General features: G+C 41.9%; 1 protein-coding gene across 1 annotated transcript; it reads left to right on the forward strand.

Moving 5' to 3' along the window:
- Positions 1 to 10,908: 10,908 nt before the first annotated feature.
- On the forward strand, positions 10,909 to 13,030 carry LOC146627604 (carbohydrate sulfotransferase 1). Its single transcript, XM_085357240.1, has 2 exons — positions 10,909 to 11,074; positions 11,904 to 13,030. Exons 1-2 carry the CDS (start codon positions 10,936 to 10,938, stop codon positions 13,028 to 13,030), a joined length of 1,266 nt encoding a protein of 421 aa, XP_085213366.1. The 5' UTR covers positions 10,909 to 10,935.
- Positions 13,031 to 14,784: the final 1,754 nt, after the last annotated feature.

The raw sequence follows: 14,784 nt of genomic DNA on the forward strand, positions 1-14,784 counted from the left end.
AAAGTTGTTACTTTCTACCCTCATCTTCCTAATAAAGGAAATTATTAACGCCTGCTCAGCCTCCCTGCTTAGAGGAGGGAAGCTCAGGACAGTTAAGGTCAGCCAACAAAAGAGTCAAGGCGCAGGAACCCAGCAGAGCAACAGGAAGAAACAAGATGGAGTTTACATTTGGATATCAAGGAAGATGTGGTATTTTTCCATGAATTTGTTTGTAGAACTGCCTTGGAGCATTTGCAGCATGTACATACTATATGGACTGTTAACTTGGAGTGTTTTAGCTCTTGTTTTTTTTTTAAGTCCCTGAGCTTGATTTTAACTGTAAATAAATCAAATGTTCTGCTGCACTGAATTTTTTGTACTGCTAGGCTACCATTCTGTATTTTTAGCTGCTCTGCACCCAATGGAAAAAGACCTCACCATGCCTTTTCTGCATCAACACAGATACCTACTGTACTGACTTTCATTCACCAAAGCTGGAGCATAGACTTCCAGGACTGGCTTTTTGTATAGCCCAACAGTAACCCAGGTTATTGGACTTAAAAGCCTCCAAAAAGCACCACCACCGATACCACCTGAAGGCTAGGTGGCACAAATTACTGTGTTAGCACCCACGTGTCATTTCAAGTGACTTTTATATATGAATAATTTCAAGTCTGAACATGATTTAAATGTGTGAGTTATGAATTTAAAATTTTACAGTCTGTACTGTTGCTGTAAGCCCAAATTTAGAAATTAGAGACCGAAACCATTTTTGTATCAGGTATACATGTCAAGCTCTGCATTTTATTAGTGGCGCAAGCTTTAAGTTGGCCACTTAAGAAATGCCAATTTTTTTGGCAGTTGAGAATTATGTTTTAGCCCCAAAGGCTGCTGATTATGCAGTATTTATGAGAGAACAAGACGACGACTGTTATTCCTGTTGCATATTTACTCAATAATTGCTTTCTCAGTCTCGCCCTAAAGTGGACTCTGCGGGTGAGAAAATCATATCACCACCTCCCATGCCGGCATAAAATACTGAGGTAATATGTTGAAAGTGTGCTACCTTAAGCATATACCAATATATTGAAGCTCTTTAAAGCTACACATGAAGAAATATCAAGGGTTAAATAATCCAACGTCATATTTATTATTTACATTTTGTCTATTTTTTTCAAGAACACCATGGCGATGTAAAAGTATTTTAATAGCTGTGTTGAAGCCTCAGATCTTGGAAAACAACCTGGAGATTTTTTTTTTTTTTGTTTCAGCAATATTTTCAGCTGCCAGATTCTATCACTCCCACACACTTAACCTTTTGGAGCCCTGATAAATATTTATGTTCCACAGCAATGCCAATATATCCAAAGAAGAAATATGGTTTCTGTGAGGAAATATTTGCACAGCTGGTATCTAAAGATTAAATCTTATTCTGTTTTTGTTCTTAATTTGATACTGAGCTAATATCTGATGCTGCAGCTGCAGGAAGAAGCCACATCTATGAAATAAACTGTTCTGGTATTATTTCCATAAAATTAATGCAACTTTCATGTAATTTTGAAACCTTCTCTGCTCTTTGCTAACATTGATACTTTTACAGCCCTCTGATGAAGCACTTCTATTAAAAATACATCCCAAGTGTTAAAAATACATGCACTAAAAATCAACCAACTTTATGAAAGGTGTCATATTTGGGAAGTTGAGCTATGAATTACCCACAGTGAAAATGAAATTTGGACTTTCCTCATCATTTGTTTTAAAAATAACTTAATTGTGACTCTTTTTTTTTTCATGAATATTCTCAGGACAAGATGAGCAATGTCTGCTGGAAGGAGGAAAAGAAGAGCTATTTGCAGAGAAATGTGGTGCAAATAGTGCAAAATGCAAAAACAATGAGAGGCATGAGGTAGAAGGTGTTACATCTTTGCCAGTTTGCTTTACATACACCCCTTCATAGGCTTGACTGATGGAGATGCAGATGTGACAGAGGAGCAGCTGTTCTGTGCTCTCAGGTGTAATTAAGAAAAGGCTCGGTCACACAGAAAGACCCTCGAGGCCCAACAGAGCGCAGAGGATTCAGCACGCCTCAGAGAGCAGCAAGATCCAGCAGTAGGCTTCCTTCAGCTTGTTACAGTGTGAGACTTTAAATGGATCAGCTTAATTGCAGAGGCATCTCTCAGACCATCTGTGTGTGTAGGAGGGCGTGTTTGAGCTGCTAGTGCAAGTCTGTCTCAGACCGTGCTGTCTGTGTGTTTGAGTTGAAGCAAACTGAGCCATCGCGGTGACAGAGCAGAACTAAAGTTAGAAAAATAATCAATGAAACCAGCCAGGAAATTGTGTTTAGAAAAGTTGTTACTCGGAGTGTGTTCACTTGGGCTCGTTCAACTTCTGCAGCACAACAAGACGTGTGACCCGACTCTCGATTTGAAGATTATCTAAAGTTTTCTCTGTCTTGTAAGCACACATGTGCGCGCACACCAATGCAGCAATCAAAACCACAGCCGGTCAAAGTTAGCATGATCCCTCCACACTCCCAGGCCAGCTTTTTCTCTCCGATCAGGAACCCATGTTCAGTGGAATCAGCATGTCTGCTCAATGTTCTCTGGTGGCTGCCAGGCTGAGCCTGCTGAGGCCCGATCTGCTGTAATTTGCCAGGCCCATTACTCCCACAAATGTGATGGCTGCGAGCCCTGTGAGTGTGAAACAGTTGGTGGGATAAAGAGAGAGAGAGAGAGCAAGGTACCTCGCTATTGCTGCTGTCTAGCCACAGTGTTTGAGAGCGTGCAATGCTTTGTGCTAATGGCACCAATTATGCACCAGAGAGCACTGCTGATGGGCTGATTTTACAGCAAAAGCGCTAGAGGGGAAATGGTTGCATAGGGGGGCCTTTGGTTCCAAAAACAGGGGGGGGGGGGGGGGATGTTACAGACCCGACTGAGATGAGCCACTTGGGGCTTATCTTTCCTAATAGCGGTCTGCTCAACACCCAGACATGTGGAAGTGTCTGGTTGGATTGCAGCCATGCAGGAATTTATGTATGTTGTTTCAGAGGAGCAATTCGAGCAAGACTACGACCAATCAAATGCTCTCAATAAAACTTACTCCCCTCTGGACATCTCAAAGGCTTTTTGTAGATTTGATTTGAAGTCTATACCCTAGAAACCAGTGGGCGTGATGCTGATGCTATGATACTCACTCTCTGTCAGATTGTAAAACTTCTGTGTGATCAAAGTGTTTTAGAGAGAGAAAAAGCCCCACAATAATGATTCTGGTTTTCATCCCATGGAGTAATTACAGTTGTTGTGTGATGTTTACAAGCTACATTTTATTTATCTACATTTTTATGCAACACAAAAGAAAACATCTCGTCTTTCATGCAAACAAGAGCTATCAACTGGTTAGGCCTGAAATCTCATTTAATTGCCTCCTCTGGCATGTGAGAAGCACAAGAGTTGTGTGTGTGAGACTCTTGACTGGTGGCAGAAAAAGAAACTCTTAATTTCACTGAATGCTGCTGAGATACCTGCATCCACACAGAAGATAATTAAAAGTCCTTGCTAGGAAGCAGAATATTTTTTTGCACAGGGTTCAACAACAAAACAGCACAGATGACTTGCTCAGTCATGTGCAGATACTGTTAGATTAAAGCTGATATAAAAAACAGTGAGAGCACGCTAGACAGGCAAGTAAAAATGAGACCATCCATAATCAAGAGATCTCTCGATCAAAAATAATCACGCAGACGCGTATTGTGAAGTCAGAGCCAGCACAGCCACGCCTTTGATGCACAGATGGTGTGTGTAAACTTTCTCATTCCACCTCCTGCTCTTTCTCTCCTCCTCTCTGCTGTTATCTGTCTCTCTGCTTTTCTCATCCCTCTTGTCCCACATTCTTCTTTCCTCTCATCATCATGTGTGTCACTCAGCTGATTTCTTTCGCTCTGCCTGCTGTGAAGCACCTCAGCATGCGTCCCATCCCACCTGAATTTAATAAATGAAGGCTTGCAAAATTGCCAAACAGGATGGGAACACTGTAGAGCTCCTTCTGTAATGTTGGAGTCTTCATAGAAAGCAGCCAGTGATGGATTTGTCTACTGGCGAGACAAATTTATGCCACATGATCCTCGTCTTTGTAAATGGCTCACTGAGCAGGACAGTGGAGAGACAAGTGTGGCATGCCAGGTCAGGAATTCTGCAAGCTTCAGAATAATAAGCAATCAAACTAGTTGAGACTCCAAGTCTGATTGGGGTCAGCATTGTTGAATTCAATTGTGACCTCTCATTAACAGTCAAGTAATATTACACAAAAGAAACTCCCTATTGGTTGAAAAAAATTACAAATAAACATCCCAGCTGACTAAAGCTGTGATTTCTCAGTATCTGAAGTTAAACAAAATAAATCCCAGTCAGTTTAAATGTAGAGTTTTCATAATTTTGTAAATATGCTTATTTTTTGGCAAACAGTCTGACGAAATGACTGATAGCATTATTGTGTCTGTCAGTTAAATGTAAGGCTTAAAGCCATTTAACTTAGCTTCACATAAATACTGGTGATAAAACTGATAAACAACCAAAACACACAGTCTCTAAACTTTATCCATTGGCTGATGATAATTACTTTCTTTTGTTGGGCACAAACCCAAAATTATTACTACAAAAATGACTGTGTTTACACTTTTTTTTAAACATGTCGAACAATACAGTAATGAGATAATACGTTATGTGAACAATATTGTAAAAAGAGGTCTTGGGTGGCTTCTCCTTCTCCTCAAAACTGGTTACTCTAGTGAGTCATCAGAGGAAATGACAGCAAAGTATCCTGTAACGTATGAAAATGTCGAGCTGACACCAGGGCTTCAGTTACCTTGTGCAATACTTTTTGTAAATAGTCAACAGTGCAATAGACTCAATACTTGAAATGTGCAATTCACTTGTATTTTTATTTTTTATTCCTATTTATTCTATTTATCCCCTTTGTATATTTTATTTATATTTGTCTCTGTATTTATATATGTGTGTGTGTGTGTGTGTGTGTGTGTGTGTGTATATATATATATATATATATAACAGTTCTGTAACTGTAACTTCGGTCGTTGCTGTGCTTTTTTTGGAAGTCGAATTTCCCAGAGGAACCCACCCGAGGGATTAATAAAGTTCTATCTTATCTTATCTTATCTTATCTTACATATGAGAGTCTCTGGTTACCTTTATTTCCAATGGAATCAGCAGGTTTACACAGGCCGTCTGTGATTTAATCTGGATAAAACTTTTTATCTGTTTCAACTTCACACTCCATGAGTCAAAAATAAAGACGAGGAAGAGCGTAAAAAAAACAGAGGAAGGCCGCACTGTGTTTGTGGAACTTGAAAATGAATATGAAGAGCAGAATTCCCATTTTCTTTCCTGGTGTGTGAGGTCAATCAAATTCCAAAAATCCAAGACTTAATCCAAAGATGCATGTAGCCACTGCGATGTTGAATGAAAGCCAGCCTCAAGTGGCCATTTGAGGAACTGCAGCAACATAAAGGGAAAAATGCTTTTTGGGCCAGCACACATCATGTTGTGATCAACATGGAGGTTGCAGTGATGCAGACTGATGCTGACTCAACATATGACAAACCCAGCTCTCATAAATACTTACATTTCATATTAAAGACATATTTTTAAATCTGGGATTAGTTGAGAGGTTACATGAAGGCAAGGGTTCACAAACAGGTCTGTTAAGGCAAGGAGCCACTACAGAATGGATTTGGATGACTACAGTAAAATATGAAGTGAAACTAAGTTGAAGGTCTATAATTTAGTAAGAGGACTAAACAGAAAATAGTGTTGAGGGTAACAGACTGAGTTTTAGTAAAGTCAAATTAATTTTGAATTTATTTTCGTGACTCTTGATCAATAAAAATTGCGAGCTGTGAGAAGTGGGGCATGAACTTTTTTCTGAATTAGTGTGCCAGAAAACAAATAATTATCGTGGGAGAAATGTCAAACTTAAATGAAATAATTGTGTACTTGCATGGTGCTGTTATTATATTACTTTCCAAGTGGCAATAACTTGTTGCAAAGTCCTTAGATGTGGCAAGGGTGATATTAGAGAAATTCTACTGGTGTGCTCCGTGGTGGTTGTTTACTGAAAAAAATTTAGCTGTCTCTGCTAGCATGGCAGTTGGTAAAATGAAATTTCTTTTCATCTGCTTATTGCAAATACAACAATGGAGACCTGAACTGAAGGAATGTTTTTGCAGGCTCTCAGCTGAGTTGGAGTGCACAGGAATACCAGCTCTTCTCCAGAGGCAGACTTTGTAAGACCTGGGTTTACTTGTGACAGTCTGACTGACAGTTAATCTGATTGATGGATTGTGCCTTGAACAGATGTTGCTAAGCAAACCCAGATATATAAAAACACTCAGTGAGCTAAGGAGACAGGGTTACTCCTAACAGTGGAGAGAATTCAACTTTCCAAACACTTTATGATAAAATACTGTTGTCACGTTAAAGATCACATCTTGAGGTAAATCACAGAGATACTGAGAAGAACGAGTGCAGTTTGGTGAAACATTAGTTAAGAGCCTGAGTGTTCTGGAAAAGAAATTGAAAAGCACAATGAATCTTTAATGCAAGTATGTCCATATCTGTTCTCTTTGCATGTAGTGAGGAACAAGTGTGGGCATAGCTAAACGGGGAGGCCTGTGGAGGATTCAGCCTTCAAACATGGAATATTCAACTTTTTCTTACTGCCTGTATCAAACCTCGCCAAGAACGTGCGGGGGCGTTAGGCTGTTTAGAGCCGGGGAATCAATGCTGTAGGCAGGCAGAGGGGAGGGATCGGTGCTTAGAGGAGCGGAGAATGGGCCACACTTGTATCACTCACAAGGTGTTCTTGGCAGTTTGCTGCCCTCTGTGCAGTAAAGCCTTCAACTTGTAATGTTCCTCAACCCTGTAACACCACAAAAAGGTTGCTCCATATCTGTGTGGGCAGATTTCCATCCCCTCCAGTATCCATTTCTGAGTTTATTTCTGCCTGCCTTCGCTTTGGTGTTGCACTGCCTCGAAAGATTTTTCTGGATGAAGGCAGAAAAGGCTGGAATAACTAAAAGGATGTTTAGGGCTTCTGATGAATTGACAGCTCGTTCGATAGCAGACACTATAGGAAAACAGATAAGGACTACAGCAGAAAAAATACATTACTCTGTTAATCTGTGTTTATCTTCATAAAGACACAATTCAACCAGCATAAGATAAACCACTGAGATAAATCAGACTGCAAACACAATCCACCCCCATTCCCAAGAGTACTGAAGTTGTCACTGGCAAAATCTGACCCTAAAGCAACGCTCCAGGGACAATGATATGGTGCCCACATCTCCACACAAGGAGGCTGGCAGCCTGGAGAGGGGACACATGCGATGATAGCAGTCATCCTCACTGGAATGGGGGAAAATAGAGGTCATTGTGTCACTCATCCAATGGGAGGCGTGTGTGTGTGTGTGTGTGTGTGTGTGTGTGTGTGGTGCTCGAGATGGTGACAGCAAAGGAGGAATGACACCAGCGAGATGCTGAAGTGATTGTTGATGCATGGCTGGAGCCGATGAAAGATAAAAAATGGGAAATATCTGCTCCTCGTTTACCTGCAAACAAGTTGAATTACAGATGGAAGGTGGAGTTTTAGTTAGAGTGCATCTCATATTCAGATTAGGCTACTCCCTCTTAAGATCGTATATATTTCCAAGACGTAATGAAACGTGCCCTACGGCTTCAAAGCGTAATGCACGGTAAGGCAATCGTGCATCCAATCTAGAGACCCGGTTCCAGTACTCTGTGTGGTCTCTTGAGGGGTGAGAAATACCTCTTCGCTCATCTACTCGCCGCTCTCCATCCATAGCGCATCTCCAGCTCTGAAGCCACTTTGGATGTGGACACCAGCGGCAGCGCTCGATCCCTCCGCTTCACACACTCACACAAACACACTTTTAGCGATGCAGCGTACCAAACAGGACCGGCCGGAGAATTCCTATCTCATCAGGCGCATTGATGGTAAGACATTTATTTCATTCATTCTTCTTCTTCTTCTTCTTTTTTTCATTTTGCGCTGAAAGAGCCGTGATCGAAGTGTGTCACTGTCGAGATAATCACTAAATATTTTAAAGATGTGTTCTTAAAACAACTGAAACTGTCTCTTGAGCGATTCTACGGTGAGTTTAAAGTGACACCGTCTTACTTTATCGGCTGCTGTTTTTACTATGCCGTAAATCTCCAAAGGAAATCTTGTTTTTGTAGCAAACGCGTGGAAAACTAACGGAAGTATTTATTTTAGATGCTATTTATGATAGTAATCATTTTCAGATGCCAAATTGCGCTTTTCGTCACTGCTACTCCTACTTAAACTGGCAGTACAGTAGCATAAATTGAATGCTACTACTCTTTACCGATATGTTTTAGTGTTTCGGTAAACTTAACATTTTTTCAATTTGATTTTGCACTCTAACACATTCACTCTGTCTGTTTCTGTCTGTTTCCACTGTTTGAAAGGGAATCAAACACTGAGAAAACCTTTAGTCGGAACCTTATAAGTAAATATTATATTCACTGTGGACAAGACCAGATGAAGCGCTGACCTTTTTCTTTTTCCCCTTTTGCGCCTCTCAGTACCTTTTGTTTTCCCTTTTCTTTTAATGTTTTTGTGCTGGAGGAATCATGTAGGACAAGCTTCATCTTCACCCCCCCATCACAGGAGCCCCTCTGTAGCCCGGGGTCAGATGTATCTCCTTTGAGCGCTGCAGTGTTCTGCTCTGCTCTCCTGCCTGTGGATGTGTGAGTGCGCGCGTGCGCGCGCGTGCGTATGTGGTATTGGTTTAGACAGAAACAGAGAAAGGAAAAATGCATAGATGCTAGGACTGGAGCGTTGAAACGCCTCCCGATGATGCTACTGTTGCTCAACTGTGTTTTCCAGGATTGATCGCCAGGCGTGGCCAATAAATAGCCTTCCCCTGAGGATCTTTGAACACACAGAGGGGCCTTAATAGAAAAATCTTTGGCACTGTCACATCCCTCAATCACCTCCATCCCAAATCCCTCAGTCCCACCCTCATCGCTAACTCCTAACCTCGTTTGTTGTCTTTGTTTTCCACAGAGGCAATTACCTTTCTTGCACCAAACACTTTTGCTGCTATGTTTTCTCAGCAGCAGCAATGCCTGCTTGCTGAATTTACAAGTCAAACCTGACAGAGTGTAATCTCCGGTCAGTCTTGTCCCTGTGGTTGTTATTCCTTGTAAGGAATGTTATTGTACAAGAGGTACAAAAGCTGAGACCATCTGAAGCCTGCAGTCCCCTTCCAGCTGTTGACTGAACATCGATTATTCCGGGTGTGAGTGCCGACGCAGAAGGTGTTATAAGCCGGGGAGAACGGAGGACTTGCAAATCAAATTGCTTTAATCCATTGAAGCATCTGTCTTCATTCTCCAGAGGGAAGCTCGGTGTGCAGCAGAGGAGCTCTGAGCCATGATCATGACTGGAAAGGAAAACAAAACCTGTCGCTGAGGAATTATATGATGCGCCTTGGTCAGCCAACTGTGCAGTAGGGGTATGGATGGCAGGGCTGTCAAATTGACAGATTTTTGTTTTAAATGTCAGAGATAGAAACAAGCTTGGTCAAAGTTTCTCATTATCTGCAGTCATTCATACAATCGTTCTATGTCTCTATCTCTCCTTTCCTTCCACATACACAGAAGCGACTTTAAAGTAGCCCTAAAACAAAGAGCATGACGTCCTTGTTCCTGTTATCCTGTCTGCAACTATCAGTCTAAGAAACAAACTTTCTCCCCCGATGTGTTCATTCTGCATCACTGTTTTTAGCTGTATTCAAACAGAATGGCTCATGATGTCAGCTCGATTTCTTTTCCCCTCACCCACAGAGTAAATGTCTTTGGTTTGGTGCTGTTTGTGATTAATGGAACATCAAAAGCTCAGTGTGATACATTCCTGAGGATATGAGTCTGCCAGGGACACATAAACATCATTAATGAACAAGAGGCAGACTGGAGAGAGATGGAGTGACAGAGAGAGGGGTGAGGAAGCAAACAGGAAGGTGATATTTATTTTTGTCAGTTCGGTGATATATATTTACCTGTGATTTTGATTATGATTGCCTTCGCGCAGCCACTTTGAGTGATGGAGAGACAGTTTGTACCCAGGGATCTCGAGCGATTACCTACCATCAGCTTGGTGTATAGGGACGGATGGATGGCAGCTTTTTTTTTTCATGAATACATTTGGAAAATCACATCTCCCCTTGCTCTTTCATGCCCAGTGGCAAAGAATTCGGAAGTGTACAAAGGAAACTTCTACGCTCATCTGTATGAAGACAGCTATATTTATCTGGGTATGTAGCTCTACTGAGCTTAGACGTTTAATTACCCAGAAGAGAGGAAAGCAAAAATGAAATGCAATTATGCCACTGTGTGCACAGTATCCTGAATTGTGGAGCTTTTGTATATAGGGACATTACCGCTACCATTTCTCCGTGACCTCTGCGCACTTTCTCAGTGGCACAAATCTGTGGATCCTTATGGAAACATTTTATGCTCGGTAGCTGGCTGCTGCCTCGCATTTACTGCTCAGAGATGAAAGTGTTATCAGATTTAGAAAGGTTAAGCAATTTCTTTATTGACTAATACTATTGCAGCAGGAACTACTGCTGAAGGACAAAGGTTTGTATTCTTAACTAGCAGGAGAAAAGTTAATGACATGCACCCTTGAGCAAGATTCCCTGCTGCTCCAGCATGAACAGCGCAGAAGGTCATCAGTGGAAACCCACAGGCACAAGTGTGTCAAAGCTGCACATGTATGTAGCTTTGAAATTAAATACTATTGTGTGTGTGTGTGCGTGTGTGTGTGTGTGCCTCTGTGGCTTTCCAGCATTGTCAGTGGAAAGGATGTAGAGTCAGAGGTGGAGGCAGGATGGAGTGCTCCTGGAAGACGGTGCTGCTTCTTGTATGTGCGTCTCTGGGGGTCCAGTACACAGCCATCCGGACCCTGAGGGACTCGCTGTCAGGACCTTGTCAGGGAGCTTACCGCTGCCAGAGCAGACATCTCAGAGGTACTGCCCGATGGCCAATTTACACTGCCCCACATACCACACTAAAGTCTGCACATCTGTTGGCATGCGTATAGGTTTATTATTATATTTAATGCAAATCTAACATGAATAAACTAAAATGAGTATGAGACAAATGAGACAGTATTTGGCAGCACAGCAGCAGCAGGCATGCAGTGATGCACTCGCAGCGCTTGATTGGTGACATTATTTCTATTCCAGCATCAAGAATCAGGCTGCAACGCCACGGCTGTTAGTGACTTAAAAGAAAAAATACAGAGGATCATTAACTACGGGAATTCCCTGTAAGTGGAGAGGACAGAGAAATTAAATATGTGTGATTGGTTTTAGAATCCTCCTCCAATCCGTCTCCATTAATCCTCTCTCATAGCTCACATGTGTGTCGGTGACGAGCTCCTGTGTATAAAAGTAGCATCCTCTTTGCAATCAACGCCTAATCAGGAGTAATTACACATTAGCTATTTGTGCTATATTTAGAGATCCACCATTTCTCATCCCCCCGGTAACCACCAGCAAACAAGCAACTTACTCATGCATGTTTACCCGCTAAATTATTTACACTTTATTGGCTTGATTCTGTATTTCTTCTAGACTAAAGACTGGCTCTAATTCATTTTTATGAGCTGAAATGATTCTTCTGAAACTAATGAAATAACTCTTTTTCACTAGAGCTTGAACAGGTAATAACATATTATGCAATGAGTTATTTAAAGCTGTTCACCTTGTTGCAAGAAAACATAATGAAAGTGACGTCAGTATCGCATAATACACATTAAAACAGTCAAGATTATTATTTTTTTTTTTGCTTAAGACTCCCGGTGGAGAACCTCCTGCGATGACAGCTGGCTGCCCATGGCTTCACCTCGGAAGCACATCCTGCTGTTTGCCACTACACGCAGTGGTTCCTCATTTACCGGACAGCTCCTCAACCAGCATCCTGGGGTCTTCTATGTGTTTGAACCTTTGTACCACGTCCAGCAAGCCTTCACCAACTCCAGCAGCAGGCTGCGTCGCACCTTGGACCGCCGTGCCTTGCTGGGTGCTTACAGGGACCTTCTCCTCAATCTGTACACTTGTGAGCTTCACTTCATGGAGAATTACATCCGTCCCGAGCCTCAAGACCACATCACAAGCTCCTTTTTCCGCAGGAGCTCCAGTCATGCCCTCTGTTCCCCTCCGGTGTGCTCTGATGGAGTAGTTGCAGCGGCCTCTGATCCACCCGATGAAACCTGGTGCCCTAAGAAGTGCGGGGCCCTGAACCTCACTTTAGCCTCTATGTCGTGTCTGTCGAGAGGGCATGTAGCTGTAAAGACCGTGCGGGTACCTGAGGTGGGGGATCTGCGCACTCTGACTGAAGATCCACGTCTGGACCTTAAGATCGTACACCTGGTGCGAGACCCCAGAGCCATTCTTGCTTCACGCATGATGGCGTTTTCTGATCAGTTTCGCGCTTGGAAAATATGGAATGCTACGGGGCGGCAGCCTCGTTACGTGGACCTTTCGCAGATCACCAGCACCTGTAAGGACATGGCAGCCTCTGTAGAAACAGGCCTGCAGAGACCTGCATGGCTGCGTGGACGCTACCTGCTGGTACGGTATGAGGACTTAGCATTCAACCCGAAGGACAAGGCCAGTGAAATCTACAAGTTTGCAGGGCTGGAGATGGAGGACAGGGTGAGGACGTGGATTGCAAAGAACACCAACAGTAACGCGTCGTCTCCATCTGAGTGGAACTACAGATACTCCACCACCAGAGACTCCAGAGTGACAGCTGAGAGCTGGCGGCTTCGACTCGGCTTTGACATTGTGAGAACGGTTCAGAATCTGTGTAATGACACTCTGGCTCTGCTGGGATACAAGCAGGTTCGCTCCGTGGCTGAACTCAAAAACTTGTCACAGAGTTTAGTGGAACACAGGACATTTCAACCAGTCACATAACAGATTCTGCTGTGGGTTTTAAGTTAAATCTTTATGCTCTTTATTTCTTCTCAGTTTAAATGAATGTAATTTATCTTAATTTTGAACAATGCCTAAAACAAATTATATTTATTGTAGTTTCACCTTTTGTTAAAGATATTAAAAGTGCCAAATCGCAAGTGTGTGTTGCTGAAAAATGTTAATTACCCAAAATAAAGTCCGTACTGCTGTATGTGTTGAATGCTTTTCTTAACTGTATAGCAAAGCTCTGAGGTCTAATGAGATAAAGTTTATGCTTGACTGGGAGGAGGGGTTAATGTAATTTTAATAGTTATAGGTAAAAAGACATGCCAGAGTCCAGGTGCCATTTCACAGTAAGTCACTCAAAACATGGCCCCAAATGAAAGACAAAAATAAAAGGAAAGAAATTACAGGGCTTAGCTTCCAAGTGTCTCTAATGCATTTTGGAAAAGGATTAAAATGTCACATATTGCAGGTAGAAAATCTTTTCTGGTGCAATCTCCTGCAGTGCACAGCAGCTCTGTTTTCACTATGTCAACAATAGGAGATTATTTCTTGTTTCTTCACTGTAAATACTTAAATACTGTAATAGCTGATTAAGTGGTGCAATGCAAGTATGAAAATATAATGTTCTGGATGTGTTGAGGCATTTTTGTCAGTGTTCCTTTACTGTTTGTATTTTTTAGACTTTTTCTAATAAATTATTCATATCATGAGTAATGCATATCTACCACATTGGCAAAATCTTCTTCCAGCCATATTTGTTTGATGTTATTTATTTATTTAATCCTGAGAGGAAAGACGATAAGTACCTGAGTTTTAGAGTTTCACACAGAGAATGGTGTAAATTTGTTGTGTTTTATCTTGTAATCCCTCTGTATCTGGCTTGTCTTTAAAACAAATTAGAATCGTGCCAATGTGTTTTCTAGTAACAGATTTTTGAGTAAAACAAGTTTCATTTATCTTTGAACTTAATAAGACTAATACCAGCATCACTCAACTCTGTGTTCACTTAAAACTGTCCTTTGTGTCTAAACAGACAAAGGAATTGTACTCTCTTCAGACACCAGCCCATTTATTTCTATGTAGGACTGCTCTCTTGAGATAATGCTGGAGGTAGTTTTTGAGAACGAACTCATTGGATGAATCACAGACAAACTACTGTTTCGCTGTGATTTTCTTGCCTTTTAAATGCAAACACTGCATTTGCCTAAGGAGGTTGCAATTGTGGCTCGCTGGGAGCTGTGAGCTTTGATGCTCATGCTGCTGAAGATGGCCACTCCTCAGTGAAGGAAAGTATGCAATTTGACTGTAGTAGTCATGCTGCTCTGTGAGTACTATTAAATCTGAAGTGAAATTGTCCCTTAAATAATGTATTTTTAGACACCCTGTCCTCCCCGTCCTTCCTGTAGCTGCCCCGTAGCTGCTGACAACAGGGATATCTTAGCACAGTCCAAAGAATTGATCTACAGATCTAGCTGAGGAGAAACAGGATTTAAGATGCATGGAGAAAAGAGCAGCCGCCTTTCTTTGAACTTAATCTGCAAGGCTACACAAACTGGCCATAAAGCAAAGCTTTATGACACCCGGGGAGATGTGCTTCATCGGTTTTTCCATCCCCACTCTGACACACAAAGCTGCAAGTGGCCTGAGTCAGCCATCAGCTAATTACCCATTTCTTCTGCACTCAATACTGACGACCCCTTTCTGTCTCCTTAACAGTGCTGACAAATTCAGGCTTTATCTATACTGAG

The sequence above is a fragment of the Diplotaxodon limnothrissa genome, linkage group LG7, assembly GCF_057381915.1.
Source record: "Diplotaxodon limnothrissa isolate DT_005_m linkage group LG7, D_limnothrissa_male_GT1.1, whole genome shotgun sequence".
Classification (NCBI taxonomy): Eukaryota; Metazoa; Chordata; class Actinopteri; order Cichliformes; family Cichlidae; genus Diplotaxodon; species Diplotaxodon limnothrissa.